This window comes from Chiloscyllium punctatum, chromosome 40, assembly GCF_047496795.1.
Source record: "Chiloscyllium punctatum isolate Juve2018m chromosome 40, sChiPun1.3, whole genome shotgun sequence".
Lineage (NCBI taxonomy): Eukaryota > Metazoa > Chordata > Chondrichthyes > Orectolobiformes > Hemiscylliidae > Chiloscyllium > Chiloscyllium punctatum.
In genome coordinates this window covers 47,154,606-47,178,867 of record NC_092778.1, presented here as the reverse complement: position 1 = coordinate 47,178,867, position 24,262 = coordinate 47,154,606, and the positions used below count along the sequence as shown (strand labels likewise).

General features: G+C 40.6%; 1 protein-coding gene across 2 annotated transcripts; it reads right to left on the bottom strand.

Moving 5' to 3' along the window:
• Positions 1–3,125: 3,125 nt before the first annotated feature.
• Positions 3,126–24,015, bottom strand: LOC140464577 (neuronal pentraxin-2-like). Of its 2 annotated transcripts, none has more exons than XM_072559826.1 (5): positions 23,504–24,015; positions 15,127–15,343; positions 13,399–13,643; positions 9,110–9,289; positions 3,126–8,034 (listed from the first exon to the last, which is right to left on the bottom strand). In XM_072559826.1, the coding sequence occupies exons 1-5, from the start codon at positions 23,951–23,953 to the stop codon at positions 7,807–7,809; spliced, it is 1,320 nt and encodes a 439-aa protein (XP_072415927.1). In that variant the 5' UTR covers positions 23,954–24,015; the 3' UTR covers positions 3,126–7,806. The 2 variants fall into 2 exon arrangements, with proteins under 2 accessions (XP_072415927.1, XP_072415928.1); XM_072559827.1 differs by having other exon boundaries at positions 15,127–15,340.
• Between the last annotated feature and the right edge of the window lie 247 nt (positions 24,016–24,262).

The following is a 24,262-nucleotide window of genomic DNA, read 5'->3' as shown; positions in this document are numbered from 1 at the left end:
CATCCAATGCTAATATATAAAGAATCTCTTGCTATTTATTTTGATATTATTGCAATTTTACCCCCATCTACTCCCTTTATATTATCATTTTTGTTTGTCTTTTGTTGATTTGTGAAACTCCCTAATCCTTTGACTTATCACAAATCTTTGCCATATTGTATGTATTTTTTTCTTCTTTCAATTTAATGCTATCCATAATTTCCCTGGTGTACTATGGGTAGCATAGCCACTCCCCAGAGTCCTTTATCTTTGCAGGAAACAGGTTTTGAGCCATGAACTATTCTCTTAAATATCTGCCATTGTTCCTCAACTATCTTTGTTGCTTAGCTCCTTTCTCATTCCAGTCCAGCCAGTTCTACACTCATTCCTTTGCAATTATCTGTATTTAACCTGAACAGAGTGGTTCAGACCCAATTTCCTCCCTCTCAGCCTGAAGGTTAAATTTTACCATAATATAATCACTGTTTCCTTGGGGGTTATTTATTTATTAAACCTGTCATACTACACATCATCAGATCCAAAAAAAAGCCTGATCCCTGATTTTCAATCCATAACAAATTTACTAAGAATTCTTCCTCATGACTTCTTCTAACAATCTGACTATACCAATCGACATGAACACCAAGGTCACCCATGATTAATGCACTGCCTTTTCTGCACGCCTTCATCATTTCCTGATTTATTCTCTGTCCCACTGTGTCGTTACTTTCGGGAGCATATAAACGACTCCTATCAATATCGTCTTTCTCTTGCTATTTCTTGCCTCCACCTTCTATTCTACACTTTCTGAGCCAAGTTAATTTCTCGCGATAAGAAGTATTCTATCTTGGATAAACAACGATACTCAACCATCATTTCTGTCCTTAAAAGTGTGTTGCTGGAAAAGCGCAGCAGGTCAGGCAGCATCAAAAGAGAAGGGGAATCGATGTTTCGGGCATAAGCCCTTCTTCAGGAATGGCATTCCTGAAGAAGGGCTTATGCCCGAAACGTCAATTCTCCTTCTCCTTTGATGCTGCCTGACCTGCTGTGCTTTTCCAGCAACACACTTTTAAGCTCTGATTTCCTGCATCTGCAGTCCTCACTTTCCCCATCATTTCAGTTCTGCCTGGCCTTTCGAAAAGTCACATGTCCCGAATTATTTATTTCTAGTTTTGATCACACTGGTACCATGTCACCGCAATGGCTATCAGATCATTGCAATTAATCTCTATTTGTGCTGTTAATTTATTTATTTTGTTCCAAATGCTGTGTTCATTCAAGTAAAGAGCTATTTGTTTTGCCTTTTCACCATCATCCTCTCCCCCTACTTCTACTGTATGTACTGCTTCCTGTTCAGCTCTGAGTATCATTATCCAAATAGCTGTCCTGTAATGCTGTCATATAATCTTGCTTTGTGAGTCTTTATTTCAAACCCAAATCCAAAATATCTCAGACCTGAAATGTTTCTCTTTCCATAGATGCTACCAGGTCTGCTGAGTTTTTCCAGAATTTTATTTATTTCAGATTTCCAGCATCCAGAGTATCTTATTTTTGTATTAGGTGTTTGGAACCCACACAATATGAGACTGATTTCAATTTATCTCAATTGAAAGACCTCACCAATGTTTGTTAGGAGAGCAGGAGGCAAAGAATGTGCCTTTGAATCTTTTACAATCTCTGAGAGCAGACTTGGTTTAACGTTTCATCAAGAAAGCAGCAGCTCTGACAATGGAGCACTCTTTCTGTGTTGAATTGAAATGTCAACATTGATTACACACTCCAGTCTCTGGAATGAGCTTTGAAGCTACAATGTTTTTGATCTCAAAAAAAAATGACACCCACTAAGTCAGCAGAATAGGCGGGAATATTACCTGCAGTGTCATCACCCCTGGGGGCTGGTTAACAGGTATCATCTTTTCTAACTCTTATTTTCAAAAATTTAATGACTTCATGGCCCTAGGATCTTAGAGTCATATAATCATTGAAGTTTTAGTCAGGAACCAATCACCAAACAACTCAGCAGTCGATGTCCTCTGTTTGGAGGGCTGGCTTTCATCTGCTGATGAGCAGTTTTATTCTGCTTTGATGTACAGTCCTGTAATTGGATCCATGCTTTAGAGTGATGAAGACATCTGAAGAAGGAATGTTGAGTTTATTTAATTGGTTTTTAGTTTTGTGTCACTTGTGTAGAATCACTTTCAAAGGGTGACATTTTTAACGTCTATGTCAGGTTGATCAACAGTATGTGGGTGTGTGTATGAACTGGATATAGGAATGTCTAAAATGAGTTATCAAATGAGTCCAGAAATCACTTCAGTCACGTTATGCAAACACATGATATAACAATAATGGAGTTGTTGACTAATCATGGTACAAGTGGAGTTTAAGGATTTTCATTTGCTCAGGAGAGAGCGAGGGTCATAGAGAATTGGTAAGGTTTACAATGGTTCAGTAAAAAAGAAAACACTGACTTTTGTTGAAATGAGTAGATGTTGTAAAGTTGACGCTGTCCGAAGCAAAATCTTGCTCATAGGGAGTGCGAAAGATCTGGATTTTTCAGGTTACCACTAGTCTTAACAAAGGTGCTCTGTGGTATTTGTCTTTGACTACTCCCAGTGTCACTTTCCAAATGTTGTTGAGGTAAAATGTTTCTCCTGACTTCATTGGAATTATTTGTGACTGAGTTTTATCTATGATCCCCTAATTTTGGATTTTCTCCCTCCCCCTACCACCACATGCAAAATCATAGAATATTGTAATACAGAAGAATGTTACTCAGCCCATGAGTCTGCACCAGCTTTTCACAGAGCAATTCAGTTAGTCCCTCTTCTCCATTTTGTTCCCGAATTCCATTTTTTCTCAAAAAATATTTATCAATTTCTTTCTGAAGGCTAACATTAAGTCTCTTTCCACTACATCTTATCAAATTCTTTCATAATTTTAAAGACCTCTTACAATGTCATCCCTCTGTCTTCTTTCTTCTAGAGAAAAGTGACCCAAACTGTTCATTCTTTCCAGATAATTACAATCTCCAATGTCTAGACACCCTTCCTGTAAAACGAAGACCAGAAATTCACAGCAAAAGAATGAAAATATGCCAGAGTGTTCTTGATGTACTAATATAATGCATTCCTTTTTATTTAGTTTTTTTTTCTTTTTTACCAAAAGATATAACAATCATTTTGATGCAAAAACATCAAATAAACAAGAGGACTAAAGACATTCATGTATACAGTCAATGTAATGAAAAAAAAAGTCATAAAATGCAAACTTTTCATCTTGAAAATTCAAAATGCTTCTTGAAACTTGAATGCCACGCAATAAAAGAGATGGCCAGTATCTCACAAAGACAGTTATACTGGCACACAAGAAACAATTCCACAAAGACAGACAAAATAACACAGTCCCGCATGACGTAGAAAGACACATTTCTTTTGACAGCCATTCTAAAATCAGAAAAATGGGATACAGATAAAGAGTAGACCATGTAGCAAGCATGAAGTTTGGCTACTTTCAACATAAGCTTCAGACAGTTTAATTGTATCTTTATTAATTGAACCAGAAGTCCTAGGGCTTGGAGGGATGTTGATGTTGTGCGAAGGGTTAAAAAGGGCACTAGTGAACCACTTGTCTGCTGTACATTGATTGCAAAGGAAATAAAAATCAGGAGATATTTAATATAGGAGTTGAAAATCAAGAAGGATTTTAGTGAGTACATCAGGATAAACTGTTTACAATGTCAGGAACTTTGTAATCAGAGGATGCAACTTTAAAATAATCAACAGGAGAAGGAGAGATGAGTTGAAAATATTTTTTGCAATGAGTTATTTTGATCTGAAGCAGACTGACTTAAAATCAATGCAAGTAGATTCAGTTGTGACTTAGAATAAAGAACTAATAAATGCTTAAAGAAGAGAAAACTTGGTGGGCAATTGAAAAAGATCAGAGGTGGTAGCCCTAATGGGATAGTTCTTTCAAAGAGCGAGCACCAGCATTCAGGCTAAATGCCATTTTATCACCCATTTTCCAACATTCAGTTCTTTTTTTCCTCTATGTAAATGTGTTTATTGCCACAAATGGGATGTATCACTTAACAAGTTACAGCAAATTCATGCTTGTAGTATGTATTTTTAAGCCCATTTCACATTGGTTTAACACAATTGCATCAACTGGCAAGACAGGATCTCAATATGAACACGTTCATTGGTGTAGTCATAAGATCACAGAGACCACACCAAATCTCAAGCATAATTCTAGGTCTTTTGATCGATCCAGAAAATGCAAGTATTGTGGTTCTTCTCACATCTTAGTAAAGTGAAACTATCCCCTTTGGCAGTAGGGTCAGTAACCAAAGGAACTGATTTAAGATAATCGTAAGAAGAACCCAAGAGGAGATGAGAACAAATTCCTTTACGCAGCAAGTTATCACGGCTTGGAATGCACAGTCGAAAAAGGCAGTGGAAGCAGATTCACAGGTAACTTTCAAAATAAAATTGGACAGTTACATGAAAGGAAAAATAAATTGGGTAATGGGCAGAGGTTTGAGATTAATTCATCAGATCTTTGAAGAGCAAGAACAAGCATGATGAGCCAAATAGACTGATTTTCACAGCTCAGGTCTTGTATGGTTTGATGCTAATTGTTTTCCTTGATGGGTAATGTGTTGCCCCAGGGTCATGCTGTTTCATTTAAGAATGCCAACTCTCTGTTAATCTCAGCCGGAAATTCCACAATTATCTTTGTAATGGAGAAAGGAGATAAATTAGAGAGTGTTTCCATTCCTTATAATGTCTCAGTAACTTGGAATGGAAGGTAAGCATGAATGGGTATCATGCAGAACTGGATTGATTTTAGCTGTGACTGCTCACAAGGTCAAGTATCCTATCCACATACAGCACCTAGAATGCTATGTAATAGACACTAAGGTGTCACTTGTAAATCTCAATAGCATCAGAAAAGGAAGAGAACATTACAAAGTAAATTAACCCCCTGACTGTAATTAGTTGTGAAACTATAATTGATGTTCTGTTTATCCCATTCCAGGCTTGGACAGACAAATCGATTGGAGTAAAAGTGGGAATGAATAGCTCTGACAGAAATACTGCCCAAACTTACTAACTTTGTTTTGCCATCTGGTAAACTGTGAAACGCACTGCCTGTTGATTATTAGTTCCCTGTTTTGTGCTCCGACCCAAGAACTGTTTCACTCTCACTTGCGAGCAGCTCTTACAAATTCCAGTCACCAACTGTTCTATTTCTAAGCCCCAGCATCTTACCTGTTGGGTAATATTTGCATGTTAAAAGCATGAAATACTTTGTTTTTGTCACTATTTCACAAAGTACAAATAATAAGCTCCTTTAATCAACAGCTGTTATCTTCAAATAGGGAGGCTGTGGAATTGCAGTTCATTTCAACTTCACACTGATTTCTGGCAGGCCTAATGTCCACACTCTTCCATTCACTTTGCAACACCATCTGACTGCACGTTGCTTCTGGCTTTATTTGCTTTTTATCTATTCCTTTTCAACTGAGACCCAATGCCCTTTTTTGGGCTCAGTAAGGGAAGTCACAATGTCAAGACCAGAAACAATTGCATTCAATGCTGAGTTGGGCTAGATTTGCTAATGGCGCACAGAGCTGGGAATGTAGAATTGGGCCCAGTTTTCTGGGTGAGGAGGGTAAGAGATGAAGGACTATCAGCCTGGTTCCAACTGGGAATGCATATGTGAGGACAGGACTGGGTGCCTAAAAGGTGCTCTTCAAGGTCAAACCACCTACCACCATGGCCTTGACCATGGCAGAATGGTCTTTGAATGATTGGCTACGGTTTCAGTGTTTTTGGTGAGCTGGCAGAAGCACAAACAGAATAACAAGTCACATCTGAAGGATAGAGGACAAGTTAGTCTCACACTTTTAAAGTATATCAGTTTTTTAAAAAAGTGTGCTACATCATCTGAAATTTGGATAATGTACCTTTGGCACAAAGCATTTAGTAAAGCCATTCAAATTCAGAATAAAGCTAATTTAAATCTATGATTCTCGGTTGATCAATTAAAAAAAAGTCTGTTTGTTGAAGCTGATGAAAATAGGTTTACAAATTGTCATCCCAATGATTAAAACATTTGGTTATTTACAGAAAATAACATTAATGCAAAAAAACTATAAGCTTTGACTTTCCTCAAACATCAAGAATAAAAGCAATGGTGTGAAAAAGTTGTGCTGTTTTGTTTGGCTGAACTATCTATTTGCCCTGTGACTACCAGCAGATAAAGTGACTGCAAAACAGAGAACATGTTACAACAGGAAAGTTTCTGTAGCTCCTCTTTTCCCCAGCTGAATTCTTGTGACATAGAAGTGGGAATACTAGAAAGATTGACTTTGTGATAGTAATTATGAGGAAATGTCAGCATTCACTTTCATTCCATCTCTAAAACAGACAGTAGCTACAGAAATCTGCATGTGAGCAATTAAACATGGAAATCCAGATGTTGCTGTCAGTAATTCATGTTTCCTCATAGGGCGCATTATTGAAGTCACCACAGTCTGCATTCAAGTAGACATTACTGAACCAATAACAATTTGCACTTTTTGCTATTAGTTTCACAGTGAAAGTTGTAAAAGTTACACCTTGTTGCATGATATCTATATGGGTTTTAAATAGTGTTCTACGTTCATAATTTACACTGGAAAATCTCTCTGGCCCTGAAAGGGTAATTTTATATTTGTAGAACATCAAATCTCTTCATTATAATTATAAAAGCTCTCCATATGTTCTGAAAGATCTTTTTTTAAAAAAAAACTTTGTGATATTTAAACATTTAACCCAAGCCATGGGTACTTCCCAGTATTTCATTTGGTCTCTGAAAGATATAGCTAAAAGTGAAGAATAATCATTGCATTTTGACTTACTGGTTTGCTGTCTGTGAAAATACTTCAGTGTGATTGGCTGTCTCCTCTGTTTGATTGACATCACTATGGCATGGAAGCCCCTTGACTTCCTGCTAGATTCAAACTTAAGTTGGGAAAGGGAATTCAGACTAGATCTTAATCTTTGTGGGCACATTTACTCAAGGTCAGTATCTTTGCTGATGACTGCAATATCTGGGCCATAGTGATAAGTGTGCAAATCAATCAGCTTTCGAAATATTAACATTTCAGACAGAAATGCTTTCCCAGACACTTCTGTAAATTAGAATGAAAGGAACACACATTTATATAATGCCTTTCATGACCCTGAAATGTCCAGACATGCTTTGTAGCCAATTAACTATTTTTTTGAGTTGTAGTGACTGTTACAATAAGGAAGGACATCAGCCATTTTGTGCACAACAAGATCCCACAAAGAGGAATTTGTTAAAAATCAGGTTGCCTACTTATTAGTGATATTGATTGAGGGCTAAATATTCAACATGACAGGTGGGGAATGGGAGGCAGTTCTCAACTGATCATCTTGACATAGTGCTATGAAATGTTGTAACACCCAGTAAAGTAATGGCCAGGGCCTCAGTTTAATCTCTCTCTTGAAAATGGCACCTCCAAATGTGCGACACTCCTGCAAAACTGCACTGGGGATGTTCACTTGGATTTTCTGTGTTTAAGTCTCTGGTTAGGACCTGAGCACATCATCACACTGATGAGCATGCTACCTACTGATGTATGGCTGACAGCATCATTTAGTTTGAAAGACACAAAATAAAATACCACAGTCAGTGCTCCCTCCCAGGAAGGGCAAATTCAGCTGGGAAAAAAGAATATACCTTTCACCATATCACAGAAAGTTGTCTGTAGGAAAAGAAAGCGGCACTTAAGTGAATCCTGACCAGGGATCAGGAACTAACCAAGCGCTCCTTGCAAGTCTCCAGTGGCAACTTGTTGGCTCCACCATTCACAACCACATTGTTATCAATCCAGGGAATGATGTTGCCAGCCAGGTTAGCAGAACAGTTGGCCATGCTTCTGATGTCTTCCAGAGTGAGGATGCGATCCCAGATATTGAAGTGGCTCAGTTCTCCAACAAATGCCTGAGTTGCATCAAACCTTCCTCCAACTGAATCCTAGATGAAGAATAAATTCATGTCCAAATGATTGCTGCTGTACATTCAATACAAGTGCCAGTTTAATTCTGCTTGCTGTAATTGTAACTGGGATGGGGGAATTTCAAGACTAGGGGGCATATTTTTAAGGTGAAGGAGAGAGATTTAAAAAAGATATGAGGGGCATTCTTTTTACACAGCGAGTGATTAGCACATGGAATGAACTTCCTGAGAAAGTGGTAGATGTGGGTACAATTACAATGTTTAAAAGTCACTTGGATATACATGAAAGTTCACTTGGAAATACATGAATAGGAGAGGTTTGGATGGATACAGACCAGGAGCAGGCAAGTGGGACTAGTTTAGTTTGGGATTACATTTGGCATGGACTGATTGGAACAACGGATCCATTTCTGTGCTGTATGCTTCTACAACTCTCGCTCTATTTAATATGATCTACAAATTTCTACCAGGATATTTGACAGTGTGAAGTCACTTGGTTCATACACACATAAGGAAGCCATTCAGTCCCTTGCGCCTGTATTGGCATGCAACTTGGTTACACCTAACCTGTGCTTCAACTCTATTTGCCTGCTTTTGCCTGATACCTTTACTCCTATGCGTAGCAACATTTTGATTGTTGCTTGTGCATTTTCTCTGTGCTACTCCACAGAAAGGGAGGAAAATTGTACAGAGAAAATTGTACGGGAGCCACCAGTTCAAAGTTATCTATTTCTTCCAAACATTTCACATACTACCTCTTATGTCTCAAATTGTTCTGTAATAATGCTACATGAAGAGGTAGTATGCTCACCTCTGAGTCAGAACATCATCAATTAAAATCCCACACAGAGATAAACAGTCCAGTCTGACATCCCCTGTGCAGCACTGTGAGTGCTGCACATTTGGTATCTGACAGTGGCCAAATTATATGCAGAAGAAATTTATACTTTATGCTTCAAAAGCTTTATTTTATCAACATTCTTTCAGAGGGACATGTAACTTTTATATAATCCTCTTGATTCTTACCTCAATATCAGAAAGTGTTTCACCCAACTGTGGAAGTCATTATTATAGGAAAAAAAGTGACACTCACCTGCTCCTGTCCCAGGATCAGGTCACCACCTGCTTTGATGGGATGCCAAGGTGCCAGATTCTCCCCCGTGCCTTGTGATTGGCCATCCTGAAAAGCTTCCCACATACCATCCCTGGTGGTCCATGTTATGCAAATATGATGCCACTTGCCATCATTAATATTAATGGGCAGCTGGGCAACCTGTTGATGGAATACTTAGGATAAGTATTTAGAAGAGCTGTGGTGCTGAGGTAGGTTATAGAGATAGGGCAGGGCAAAGGCCATGGAGGGTATGGAAAACAAGAATGAGATTTTAAATTCAAAGATCTACACACACAAGAGCTTGTCTTCTTGCACATTCACAACATTTAGTATTGTTTTGTCTAGATGGTTCTAAAAAAAGAAAACAAGGATTAGCTGATTTTTAGAATAATCAAGATTAGAGTCATGCTAGAAAAGCACAGCAGGTCAGGCAACATCCGAGAAGCAGGAAAATCGACGTCTTGGGCAAGAGCCCTTCATCAGGAATGAAGCTGGGAGCCACAGGGGTGGAGAGATAAATGGGAGGGGGTTGGGGCTGGGGAGAAGGTAGCTAGGAGTGCAATAGGTGGATGGAGGTCGGGATGAAGGTGATAGGTCTGAGAGGAGGGTGGAGCGGATAGGTGGGAAGGGAGATTGGCAGGTAGGACAGGTCATGAGGAAGGCGCTGAGCTGGCAGGTTGGCGCTGGGGGTAAGGTGGGGAGAGGGGAAATGAAGAAACTGGTGAAGTCCACATTGATGCCCTGGGGTTGAAGTGTTCTGAGGTGGAAGATGAAGCGCTCTTCCTCCAGGCATCGGGCAGTGAGAGAGTGGCAGTGGAGGAGGCCCAGGACCTGCATGTCCTCGGCAAAGTGGGAGGGGGAGTTGAAATGTTCAGCCACGGGGCGATGGGTTTGATTGGTGCGGGTGTCCCGGAGATGTTCCCTAAAACGCTCTGCAAGAAGGAATCCAGTTTCCCCAATGTAAAGGAGACTACATCGGGAGCAACGGATACAATAAATGATATTTGTGGAAGTGCGGGTGAAACTTTGATGGATGTGGAAGGCTCCTTTGGGGCCTTGGATGGAGGTGAAGGAGGGAGGTGTAGGCACAGGTTTTGCAATTCCTTTTGTGGCAGGGGAAGGTGCTCGGAGGGGACTGTGGGTTGTTGGGGGGGGTGTGAACCTGACCAGGTAGTCACAGAAGGAATGATCTTTGTGGAAAGTGGATAGGGGTGGGGAGGAAAATATATCCCTGGTGTTGGGGCCCGTTTGTAGGTGGCGGAAATGTCGGTGGATGATGCAGTTTATGTGGAGGTTGGTGGGGTGGAAGGTGAGGACCAGGGGGTTCTGTCCTTGTTGCGGTTGAAGGGGTGTGGTTCAAGGGCAGAGGTGCAGGACGTGGACGAGATGCGTTGGAGGGCATCTTCAACCATGTGGGAGGGGAAATTACGGTCTTTAAAGAAGGAGGCCATCAAGTGCGTTCTATGGTGGAACCCGTCCTCCTGACAGCAGATACGGCAGAGCCGGAGGAATTGGGAATATGAGATAGCATTTTTGCAGGAGGTAGGGTGGGAAGAGGTGTAATCCAGGTAGTTGTGGGAGCCGATGGGTTTGTAAAAAATGTCAGTGTTGAGTCAGTCGTCATTGATGGAGATGGAGAGGTCCAGGAAGGGGAGGGAGGTGTCAGAGATGGTCCAGGTCAATTTAAGGTCAGGGTGGAATGTGTTGGTGAAGTTGATGAACTGCTCAACCTCCCAGTGGGAGCACAAGGTGGCAGCAATACAGTCATCGATGTAGTGGAGGAAAAGGTGGGAGTGGTGCCAGTGTAACTACAGTAGAAGTACTGTTCTATGTAGCCAACAAAAAAACAGGCATAGCTGGGGCCCATACGGGTGCCCATGGCTACTCCTTTCATCTGGAGGAAGTGGGAGGATTCAAAGGAGAAATTGTTAAGGGTGTGGACCAGTTTGGCCAAACGAATGAGACTGTCGGTGGAAAGGTACTGGTGGGGAAGTGGGGAGAGGAAGAAATGGAGGGCTTGGAGGCCCTGGTCATGGCAGATGGAGGTGTTGAGGGATTGGATGTCCATGGTGAAGATGAGGCATTGGGGGCCGGGGAAACGGAATAATCACCCTGTTCAGAGATGGTATCACACACCTCTGGAACAGGTAGGACTTGAATCTTAGAGAGAATATTGGATACCTGGAAGTGGAAGCCAGAGAGGAGTCATTCATCTAAAGCTTCAAGGAATATAGAAAAGCATGGCAGATGTGGGGATTTGTAAACACTCTGACATTGCAGAAATAATGTCTGGTGGTGGGAGGCTGTTAAATATGAGTAAGGAGTTTTCCTTGTCCAATCCCATCAACTAGCATGTTAGCTTATAGGCAGTAAGGATACCCAAGCCACTGGGGTTCCAATGATGTCATAGGGACACCACAGACAATTTAACAATAGTCCAAGTGGAGAAGCAATGGGGCTTGCAGCCATAAGCGAATGGTGGAGCAGCCTCAATGGGCCAAATAGCCTAATTCTGCTCCTATATCTTATAATGTTAAGGTCTTCTTCATCACAAACTAACTTCGTGTTTAAGAACGTGATATGTACCATACCTATTGCTATGTAGTCCATAGCACTCATGGTCTTGTACAGTTGTAAAACACCATTTACATAGTGTATATACAGTGTATGTAACTTTGTACAGGTTCCAAGGTGTTCAACATGCCGTAATAAAACCAAGTTTAACATCAAATCACCTAAGAAACTAATAAGACAGATTTACAAAGGTTTGGTCAAAGAAAACAGGTTTAAATGAGCATCTTAAAATGAAGGGGAGGCAGAAAGTTTCAAAGAGAAAGTTGGGATATTCAAGAGTCCAGAATTGGAGCAGTGAGAGATCCCAGAGAGCTGTGGCGCTGAGGTACGTTATAGAGATAGGAAAGGGCAAGGCCTTGGAGGGTATGGAAAACAAGAACGAGATTTTTAAATTCAAAGGTTCCCAAACTGGGACTCAATGGAGGTTAGCAGAGGCAGGGATACTGGGTAATTGGGACATGGTTTAAGTTACAATACAGAGAGTAGAGTTCTGGATGTGTTCCACACAAAGGACATGAGGTGTCTGCTAGGAACACGTTGGGATCAATAAGTCAAGCTGCAAAAGAATGAAGAGGTTTTCACAAGCAGCTGGATTAAGATGGGATGGGTTGACATTACAGTATGAAAGTAGACAATGCTGATAGTAAAGCAGAAATGGAATCAGAAGCTTACGAGGATCAAATAAGATGCCAAGGGTATGAATGGTCTGGTTGAGCCTCACATAATGACCAGGATGTGAGATGGAGTCAATGTCCATCTTCCTGCCCACCACCCTCTGTTCAGGTGGATCACCATCACCCCTTGTCTACATCTTCCAAACTGCCTTCCCCAGCCCCACCCAACCCTCCTATTTGTCTCTCAACTCCCTTCCCACCTCCCGACATTCCTAATGAAGGGCCTATGTCCAAAACTTCAATTCTCCTGCTTCTCAGATGCTGCCTGACTTGCTGTGCTTTTCCAGTGCCACACTCAGTGTTGAAGGAACAGAGTGTATGGCAAGGATTAATAACAATGGCTTTGATTTCCCCAAAGCACAAAATGAGGCTGCAGACAACTCACTGACAATCATCAAATACAGGGGTAAAGATCAAAATTAGTCCAAACCAACAAGTTGTTTAAAGAAATGCTAGCTAATGGAATGGAAGTATTTAGCTCATTGGTTGATATCAAATAGCCACATATTTTGACAGCAAGAACATGAGGCAAGAAGTAGCAAAGATCAACTAATCCTAATCTTCTACATAAAGTGCTTTACAACAGCCTTCAGCCCACTTTCAACTCACCACTAGGAAAATCTAAATGTCCACAAGAACTTAGCATCATTAACCAAGCAACATTCCCAGTGAGGGCATTTTCAAAAGTGGGAGACAGAGTTAAGGGAGATAACTATGGATGTGGTGCAATGTAAATGTTTTGAGGATGCTTTGAATGTGTGAAAAAATGGCATAGAAAAGCAGGGATTTTGGAACAATGGCTGGAGACAAAATGTTTTCTGCCTGTTAACAGTCTATCCCAAAAGATAACATCAATGAAAGGGTTCACCTTTAAAATGGTCCACATTTGAAGCTGGCAATTAAATGTTTGACTAAAAATGTTAATATTACTTAAGTACATTTTAGCCTTTTACATGTTCTATCAATAATATGATCAGTTACTTTTGTGCATTTAACATATCATTGATAAGTGATACATACCTTGTTGTTAATAAGTAATTCGATTGGATTCTTTCCCCATTCAATTAGCACAATTTCATTAGCTTGTCCGGCCACAGCATAAGAGAAAGGTGTTCCGATCCCAGATGATGCTCTGGAGCGGATCCACATGCACACAGTAAAGGTGTACATCTCAGGGAGACTCTTCTTTATCCTGGCAAATAGGTAATTAGTTCGCAAAGGTAGCGACACCTTGAAATCATCAGGTGACTTAAAGCCGCTACTCTCTGTGGATAAAAAAATAGATTAAACAATTATATCAGACACTAGGGAAGTAATTCGTTATGTATAGATTCTATAACTTTAAATTAGCATTTCTGAACAATTATTTATAGCTGTATAAAACAGTTGACCGTGAACACCTGATGCCGTTATTCAAATCATTTTACTTGTTGATATGCCTTCAGTGTCAGGTCTGCATTGTGCTAATAAGAGCTGTTGAATTCACTCTGCAATGTAAGGCTTGTTGCTTAGAGATATATGTAATCACAATGGGAATCCTGTATATAGAAGAAATACCTTTAATTTACACAATACCTCACACATCCTCAGGTCATCTATAAGCAGTTTGAAATTAATGAAATACTTTTGATATATGGCGATGATTGCAATGTATGAAAGGTATCAGTAAATTTGCATACAACCAGCTCCCACAAACAACTATGTGATAATGAACAGCTTTTTGTGATGTTGATTGAAGGACAAGTATTGGCTAGGAAACCATCTTCACCTAAGTAATGCTAGTGGACTTTTTCATGCTCGCCTGAATGAACAAACAACCCTTCAGTTTATTGTTTCATCTGAAAAATGGTACCTCCAAGAGTATTTATATAAGTATTGTGTAAACATATGTTATAAGGAGAGGCTGGATAGGCTGGGACATTTTTCTGCAGCAGCAAAAGAGCTTGAGAGGTGACCTTACAGAGGTTTATACAAATCATAAGGGGGATAGATAAGGTGAATGACAGATCTCTTTTCCCGAGGGTAGGGGATTTCAAGACTGGGGTATACATTTTTAAGGTGAAGAGGAGAAAGATTTTTTTTAAATGGGAACAATTTGTTTTACACAGAATGTGGTTTGTGTGTGGAATGAATTTCTGGAGGAAGTGATGGTTGCGGGTACAGTTACAGCATTTAAAAGACATTGTTATAAGGACATGAATAAAATATGTTTGAAAGGATATGGACCAAACACAGGCAAGTGGGACTAGTAAAGTTTTGGATTATGGTCGGCATGGACTGTTTGGACCGAAGAGTCTGTTTCCATGCTGTATGACTATCACCCTGTTACTCTACTGAATTGGAATAATTGAGTACTCATATCTCTGCAGTGAGATTTGAATTCACAGTCTCTAAGAATACAAGCACTGAGCCAAAACTGCAAGTAAATTGTATAGATATTATCCCATTCAAGGTTATCTTTGTCATGTAATTAGTATGCGAATAATAGTTGACAATTAAGACTTAGAGCAATCCAACAGACTTCATCTGTTTGGTTCTGCAGTACTATGCATTTGCTGAATTTGGCAATGGCAATTTACTGTAAATCAGTAACTAGTTAAACGTAAAACAAAAGGAAGGTCAATTGTCCCATTGATCATATTAAGCACAATGTGATTCATTCTGAATAACCTACATAAGCATTATTTTAAAATAATCAAAAGTCATTGCTTAATGGTGAATGTTTGAATATTTTTGCTCAGTCAATACCTTTCTCTAATTCAGTAACCCTTTCATGCAAGGCATTGAGGGCAGACTCTGTCTTGTAACGATGGGCTGCTGTCTCATTCAGAAGAACATACTTCTCATCTTCAAGTTCAGAGACTTTATTTAACAGTTGACTTTCCAAATCCCCCAGCTTCCTCTGAAGCTGTTCACGGAGGTCACTGGGGAAAGTATGGTTGGAAAAATTGGGGTGTGTCTGCTGCTGTTGAGAAAGAAAACACAGTCTTAGGAATGCAAACCATGATGAATAAAAAGCTTTGAAATATTGTTTACTCACTCACATAAAACACAACAATACATTCAATATCTTCATTATTATCTAGTTCATAAATTTTCAAACTGAAGTCATCATCCTGAGAAAGGTCTGTGAATTCATTAGATATATCTGATTATTAACAATAATAACTGGTTGTTTCTTTTTCTGCAATTAAATAATGTTAGAAAGTAAACATTTACATCAGCATGGTTTTCCTGTAAAGTGTTAACAGCTTTGGAATTTGGGATACTAGAATACATCAATATTTCAGAATATTCCTGGACATACATTAATATTTTGCAGATGATCCTGCACATATAATTCTTTCAAAATCTCTGCATTTGTTATTAGGGCAACTGTTAGGAATTGCATTGCGAAGAGAATAATTGTAGGCTGGGTGTATATTGTACCATTGATTAAGCTAGTTCTGTAATAACACATGATATCCTATTTTTCAATTTAGTGATCTTTCCCCCTGGAATGTTGTTGTTCAGAATTCACATGTTCCATTGCTGACTTCTGTTATTCCTCCACCCCTGTTGTTGCTAATTGAAAGTCACCAGCTTTTTGCAGCACAGTTTCACATCAAGGAACAAGAACTGTTTGAATGCTTATTTTCTATTAAATATTACCTTTTGTGAGTTCTCTTATTGCTATAGGGCTTACATGGTCTGATTTCAGAACACAAATACTTAATACCTTTTTAATGAAACTATCTTGCCTTATAATTTCATGAAGGGATTCATCTATTTAAAACTCATTAAATCAGTTGGCAAAGGCATTTTAACATGAACAAGCTACGTTTTGCTAATAAATAATTTTCAATCTGCAGCATCAGTTGAAAGAATATGAATAGTTAAGCCGTACTCTATTGCATGAAAACATTGATAGAATGCTTAGCTTGTGAATGTGATCTTATTGCCGATCATTTGGTGTTCAGATTTCTCTCTGTGGAATACCTGGTTAGTCACAAAGCTGCCCAATGTGTAACATTGCTCCCCCCGCCACCTTGTAGTTTAAAGGCAGAGTAAAATAATCTATTCTAAATTAGGCTTGGGAACAGTTGTACCTAGATTGTGTGAACATTACAGAATAATATCAAAGTTTTAGTTAATGCTGAAGCTATAGAGCTTGAAAATAATTTTATCAATTGAATTTATTTAATATCTTGTGAAAATACACATTATTAAATTGCACAGGTGCAATCATATAAAGATAAATTAAATAGAATGATATACATTAATTACAAAAATAATGGTGAACAGATGATGTACATTATGCAATCAACCATAAAACATACTGGTGCCATGGGTAACATTGAATATAACATGGAGATTAAAAAAGAAATGTAATTTTTTTTGTTTTATGTAATGCAGCTGATTTGAAGTTAAAATTGGAGAAGTGATTTAAGTTCAGTTATACAAAGAAAATGTTGCAACATTTCTTTAAGAAATCCATGGATAAAGATGAAACTCCCATCTTAAAGGCACCTTGCATTGCGTTTGATCACAAAATTACTGCAAAAGTGTAGAATTTTCTTGATGGTAGCATCTCGTACACAATAAATTAATGGTCAGAATAGTTATTTTATGATTAAAAACAATAAAAGAGAGAGTTTATTGGATTAAAATTGAATAAATGCAGTAATACGTTCAGAAAGCACTGCATGCTTCAAAAATTGTTGTCTATTTTCAACTAAGCTAAATAGACATAATGGATTTGGAGACTAAAAATCTATGTGTTGGCCCTGATTACAATCAGCTACTTCTCATTTCACATAAAACTGAATGGCGCAAATGTTATTTAGTACACAAAAATTCCATTACGTACACGGGTTACTGTTTGTGTTAGCAGCACTCAAGTTAATTGGCTCTTTGGGAAATATGATTATCACAATGGATTAAACAGTTAGTGATCTCTTTACTAGACTTTCCAGTGTAATATGCTACTTGAGGGTTTTTTCAAGTCAGAGTGTGACCATCTGAAACTTTAACCAAAAACACAGGCCAAACAACCAAGTTCAACTGTAAACAACAAATACTTTATTTTGTTTAGGTGTGAATACTTTTTATTGACTTGCCTGGTATAATGCTTGGATTCATTGAAAAGCTTTATACTTTGACTGTGCTGGATTAAGTTCAGTGAAGATACACAAATTGAGCTGGAGTAGAACAATTTAAATCAACAAGTAATGCTTCTAGGCACCCAAAAAATTCAAAATCAATAATCCCTTCAAGTTGGTATCAACAGAACCAAATGCTTGGCTGTCTGGCAGAAAGCAGAGAGAGGGGATAAAAGGGTTCTTCTCAGGACGGCAGCCAGTAACAAGTGATGGTCCACAAGGCTCAGTGTTGGGACCGCAACTTTTCACTTAAAAATCTAGATGAAGGAACTGAGGGCACTCTGGCTAAGTTTGCAGATGATACAAAGATATGTAGAAGGATAGGTAGCATTGAGGAAGCAGGGAGGCTACAGAAGAATTTGGACAGGTTAGGTTAGAAGTGGCAGATGGAGTGCAATGTGGGAAAGTGAGGTTGTGCACTTTGGTTGGAAGATTAGAGGCATGGACTATTTTCTAAATGGGGAGAAGATTCAGAAGTCTGCAATGCAAAGACACTTGGGAGCTCTTAGTCCAGGATTCTCTCAAGGTAGACTTGCAGGTTGAGTCAGTAGTTAGGAAGACAAATGCAATGGTGGCATTTATTTTGAGAGGACTTGAATCTAAAAGCAGCGATGTACTTCTGAGACTCTGTAAGGCTCTAGTCAGACCACATTTGAAGTGTTGTGCACAGTTTTGGGCCCCATATCTCAGAAAGGATGTACTTGGCCCTGAAGTGTGTTCATTAGAATGGTCCCAGGAATGCTTAACATACGAGGAATGTTTGAGGACTCTATGTCTATACTCAATGGAGTTTAGAAGGATGAGGGGAGATCTAATTGAAACATGGAGAATACTGAATGGCCCAGACAGAGTAAATGTTGGGAAGATGTTTCCATTGGTAGGAGAGACTAGGACCCAAGGGCATAGTTTTGAGGACATAGTTTTGGAATGGAGATAAGGAGAAACTTCTTCAGCCAGAGAGTTGTGAACCCATGCAATTCATTGCCACAGAAGGCTGTGGCGGCCAGGTCAGTGAGTATATTTAAGACTGAGATAGATAGGTTCTTGAGTGTCAAGGGAATCAAGGGTTAGGGGGAGAAAGTGGGAGGATAGGATTGAGAAACTTATCAGCCATGACTGAATGGTGGAGCAAATTTGATGGGCTGAATGGCCTAATTTCTGCTCCTATGTCTTATGGACTTAAAAAATTGATCAGTAGTAAGTGAAAGAATGAAACATATTTTAATCTTAAATAATTCCAGAATAATAATTTCAGAAAAGACAGTACTCTTCTTTAACCTGGTTAGAATAGAATAGAATTGTTTCCATTTAGCAATTTTAATTAATCAACATTCTAGGCGAAAAATCAAATTCAATTTGATTCAATTCATAGATTTCAACATTCAGAAGTATTGATTTTCTGATTCATACAGTCATTAAATAGTTACAGAAGACAGCATTTGGTCCATTGTTCTGTGTTAGCTGTTTGAAGGAGTCACCTTCACCTTTTCCCGACGAAATTGCACTTTCTTCCTTTTTGGATAATTGCCCAATTTTCCCTTGAATGTCACAACTAAATCCGTTTCATTACATTTCCACATCCTAACCAATCTGTAATAAACTTTCCTCACGTCACCATTGCTTCTTTTGCGACTGATCTAAACTGTGTGGCCCCTGGTTCTTGACCTTTCCACTAATTGCCACAATTCGTCCCTGTCTGCTCTGTTCAGATCCTTCCTGATTTTGAATACCTTTATTAAGCCTTCTATCAACTGTCTCTTTTCCACAAAGAACAGTCACAACTCTTCCAATTTTTCTACCTAACTGAAGTTCCTTATCCCAGGAAGCAATCTTTTGAATCTTTTCTACAGTCTGTATAATGTCTTCACATCTTTCCTCATCTGGTGCCCAGAATTAGACATGATGCTCTAATCGAGATTGAACTCATGTTTTACACATAACTTTACTAAAAGCATAATTTTCTTGATTTTGCCTGTGATAACATCCATCAAAGATGTTTGCTTTATTAACCACTTTCTCAACCTCTCTTGCCACCTTTAATAATGTATGTGCATATAAATCCAGGACTTCCCTTTTAGAATTGTACCTCTATTTTGTAATGTCTTCCCACATTCTTCCAATCAAAATGCATCACTTCACACTTACCAGCATCAAATGAGATCCAATTGTCCCTTTTCTACCGATCTGGCTATATGAATTTTAAGTTCTATACTTACCTCCTCTAAGGACCGATTAGGGATAGTCAACCTGGCTTTGTGCATGGGAAATCATGTCTTATAAACTTGATTGAGTTTTTTGAAGAAGTAACAAAGAAGATGATGAGGGCAGAGTAGTAGATGTGATCTATATGGACTTCAGTAAGGTGTTCGACAAGGTTCCCCATGGGAGACTGGTTAGAAGGTTAGATCTCATGGAATACAGGGAGAACTAGCCATTTGGATACAGAACTGGCTCAAAGGTAGAAGACAGAGGGTGGTGATGGAGGGTTGTTTTCAGAATGGAGGCCTGTGACCAGTGGAGTGCCACAAGGATCGGTACTGGGTCCTCTACTTTTTGTCATTTACCTAAATGATTTGGATGCAAGCATAAGAGGTACAGTTAGTAAGTTTGCAGATGATACCAAAATTGGAGATGTAGTGCACAGCGAAGAGGGTTACCTCAGATTACAACAGGATCTGGACCAGATGGGCCAATGGGCTGAGAAGTGGCAGATGTAATTTAATTCAGATAAATGCGAGGTGCTGCATTTTAGGAAAGCAAATCTTAGCAGGACTTATACAATTAATGGTAAGGTCCTAGGAAATGTTGCTGAACAAAGAGACCTTGGAGTTCAGGTTCATAGCTCCTTGAAAGTGGAGTTGCAGGTAGATTGGATAGTGAAGAAGGCGTTTGGTATGCTTTCCTTTATTGGTCAGAGTATTGAGTACAGGAGTTGGGAGGTCATGTTGCGGCTGTACAGGACATTGGTTAGGCCACTGTTGGAATATTGCATGCAATTCTGGTCCCCTTCCTATCGGAAAGATGTTGTGAAACTTGAATGGGTTCAGAAAAGATTTACAAGGATGTTGCCAGGGTTGGAGGATTTGAGCTACAGGGAGAGGCTGAACAGGCTGGGGCTGTTTTCCCTGGAGCGCCAGAGGCTGAGGGGTGACCTTATAGAGGATTACAAAATTATGAGGGGCATGGAGAGGATAAATAGCCAATGTCTTTTCCCTGGGGTCAGGGAGTCCAGAACTAGAGGCCATAGGTTTAGGGTGAGAGGGGAAAGATATAAAAGAGACCTAAGGGGCAACGTTTTCATGCAGAGGGTGGTACGTGTATGGAATGAGCTGCTAGAGGATGTGGTGGAGGCTGGTACAATTGCAACATTTAAGAGGCATTTGGATGGGTATATGAATAGGAAGGGTTTGGCGGGATATGGGCTGGGTGCTGGCAGGTGGGACTAGATTGTGTTGGGATATCTGGTCAGCATGGACCAAAGGTTGGACCAAAGGGTCTGTTTCTGTGCTGTACATCTCTATGACTCTATGACTAAGTTCAAGACACCTCCAAGTTTTGTATCATCGGCAAATTTTGAAATTGAGCCCTGGACACTAAGGTTTAAGTCATAAACATATATCAGGAAACACAGGGGTCTGAACATCAAACCCTGGAAAATTCCATTATAGATCCTTCTTCAACCCAAAAAACAACTATCAATCACTGCTCTCCATTTCCTGTCACTCAGATAATTTTGTATCCATAACTCAACATCTCTTACACCAGGGGATTTACTGGTGCGGATTAATGATAGCCCCATCAGTGATGCCCATACCCCATGAAAAATAACTTTGCTCACAAGTCTGTAATGCAGCAACAGGATCAAATGCTTTTTGGAAGTCTCTGTGTACCTCATCAACAACGTTATCCTGCTTAATCCTTTTTGTTGCAGCTTTTTAAAAAATCAAGCAATGAATTAAACATGCTTTGCCCCTAATAAATCATACTCGCTTTCCCTAATTAAACCTCATTTGTCCAAGTAACTATTCATTTTGTCCCAAATTGCCATTTCCAGAAGCTTCCATACCATCCAGATTAAATTGACTGACATGAGCTGCTGAGCTTATCTTTATGCCCTTTTTGAACAAAAGTGAACCAATTATAATTCTCCAAGCATTTAATACAACTTCTCAGTCTAAAAAAAGGTGGAAAATTGTGGCCAGTGCCTGCATAATTTCCACTCACACTTGCCTTAGATTACTTACAGCGTGGAAACAGGCTCTTCGGCCCAACAAGTCTACACCGACCCTCCGAAGAGCAACCCATTCCCCTACACCTAACGGGCAATTTAGCATGGCCATTTCACCTAACCTGCACATTTTTTGGACTGTGGGAGGAAACCCACGCAGACAACGTACAAACTCCACACAGACAGTTGCCTGAGGCGGCAAGTGAACGCGGGGCTCTGGCGCAGTGAAGCAGCAGTGCTAACCACTGTGCCACCGAGCCGCCCAACTTTAAATGCAGGCAGCCTGACCAACACCTTTTTTCTTATCATTGGTAAACTCTTCAAGTGACTTAACCACCTCCTTTTTCACAATAATGAGGACAACGTCTCCTTTCTTGGTAAAGATGGAAGGCAATATATGCAGGAAGTACCTCAGACAGGCTCCTGACTCCATGTGGAAACACCGTAGCTGATCTTTAATCAGCCTTACTCTTTTTGCCACCTTGATTGAAAAATAAATGACACATTTCGCCATCTCATTTTCCCTGCCGTATTCCGGCACCTCCATCCCAATTCTCTCGATATTCACCCGCATCACTAATTCCCAGTAAGTTTTTATTACAGACTTCACTCATTCGTCCACTCTGTTTAAACCAACACGGTTCCATTGATTGTCTTGGCAATTATTGACGTGAATTAAATGCCATAAGCGAGCAGTAATCCCAGCCTAGTCGCCCAGTTTTGGGTTTCTGTGAGACGCAGGCAGGACTCTGTTGGAAACATATCCTGTCCTGGAGTTTTCAGTTCTATAGCTCGCTGCATCAATTACAATAATATCAAGGCACAGCTAACGTTTCGAGGGGGCTGCGTGAAAAGGCTGTTGCAAAAACACACCCTGTTGTGAAAACACACCCTGTTGTAACTTTGAAAATGCAATTGGATCAGTACTTGGAAGAGAATTCTGCAGCATTTTGGGGGAAGAACAGGGTCCGTTGAACTGGATCGCAACTTTCAAACAGCATGTGGGCCGATTTGTGTTGCTCGGAAAACAGCACGAGGAATTCTGAAATTGTAGTGATGACATTTTTTAACGTCTAAGCGAAATAGAGTGAGTGGGTTTCTGTTGAGCTTTAAAAAACAGATCCCTCGGCTGATGGAAAGGTTCAAAGTTAGGACCCAATTTCATCTGTCACTGGCAAAAACTCGGGATAGCGCCTCAAGCCAAACACCTTTGACCGGCCAAAGAAAGTGGTGAATACACTTGTCTCTGTTTCCCTTACTTGTTTTCACTCTAGTCACAAATGCATATTATTTTCATTGTACAAAAAGATGAGCCATGTATTACATCCTGATACTGAAATAATACCTTGAGCTATAGCCATTCTCGGATAGTTCTCTGTCCGATACTAAAGGCTAACGGGACTCTATCTCCCCCTCAGCTCAAATTCCGCCACATTTGAGCAAATTCGGTCAGCACTACAGGACGGGCGGTTTATTCAGCACCATGGACAGCTCCGTGCGCCTGAGCTCCCGGCTCCGGCTGGGAGAGCAACAAACTGACTACCTGACTGAATCTCCTTTCAGGCCTGATGGGGGAGAGACCATTCGGTCCGCTGTTGTCATGCTAGCTCTCCAACAGGGGCTGGACAGCGCTGCTTATACCCCACGCCGGCTTCTGAAACCCGGAATACCACCAAGAGAGTGAGGCGGGGGAGAGGAGTCTAACAACACGGGAAGAGCCCTTTGGAGTAATCCCTCCTTGGCCTGTCGCTCTTACCTCGAGACTCCCGAGTCGATCTTTCAGCGCTTGGATGGTCCTGCCCAGGTGATCCACCACTTGACTGTGATCGCGGGGCAGGTCGCCCATGGTATCTTTGCCAGACACATGGTCGTGCTGTTTCCTGCGGCTGCCCTTGTACTTGGCATCGAGCTGGGCACTCTCGCACCTGGTCAGCTTACTGGTCAGCTCCTTGATGGTCTCTTTCTGGTTGCCCAGGGTCTCTTTCTGCTGGAGGATGGTCTCCCTCAGCTGCACGACGGTGGCACGAAGCTCCTGCTCTTGGGCTGTGTTCACTGGCATGGGCACGGCTGGCACAGGGCAGCTGGGGTCTGCATCCAACGGCACCGAGGTGCAGACGAAGCGAGTGGCCTTTGAGTCTTGGCCCGGGTCCGTGGAGCGGATACAGGGGACGAGAAGGACGCTGGCAACTAGCAGCAGCAGCAACATGACGGCGAACAGCGTGCCCACTGCTCGCCCAGAGCAGCCTCGGTGGGAGCAGGTTGCAACTGGTGCTGCAGCCAGTAGCCGGAGCCGATTAATGCTCTTGGCGCCTTCCCTCGCTCCTGTTTATTGGTGGAAAAAGGCTTTGCGTCAGCTGGCCTTCCAGAGTAAGCGAGATCCGGAGAGTTATAGCTCCGCCCCTGGCAGCAATCAGCGGAATCTCAAAACTATGCCAACCTCAATCCCAGTGCCCACACTCTCTAATTCATCCCATTGGACCCTCGGCTCCAATTGCGTCATCACCATGACTGATGG

Coding starts and splice junctions, on each gene's coding strand:
- LOC140464577 (XM_072559826.1), bottom strand. CDS start 23,953: ATGTTGCTGCTGCTGCTAGTTGCCAGCGTCCTTCTCGTCCCCTGTATC. Junction 15,344..23,503: donor ATCGACTCGGGAGTCTCGAG/GTAAGAGCGACA, acceptor CTTTCTCAACAG/CAGCAGACACACCCCAATTT. Junction 9,290..13,398: donor AATTACTTATTAACAACAAG/GTATGTATCACT, acceptor TTCCATCAACAG/GTTGCCCAGCTGCCCATTAA.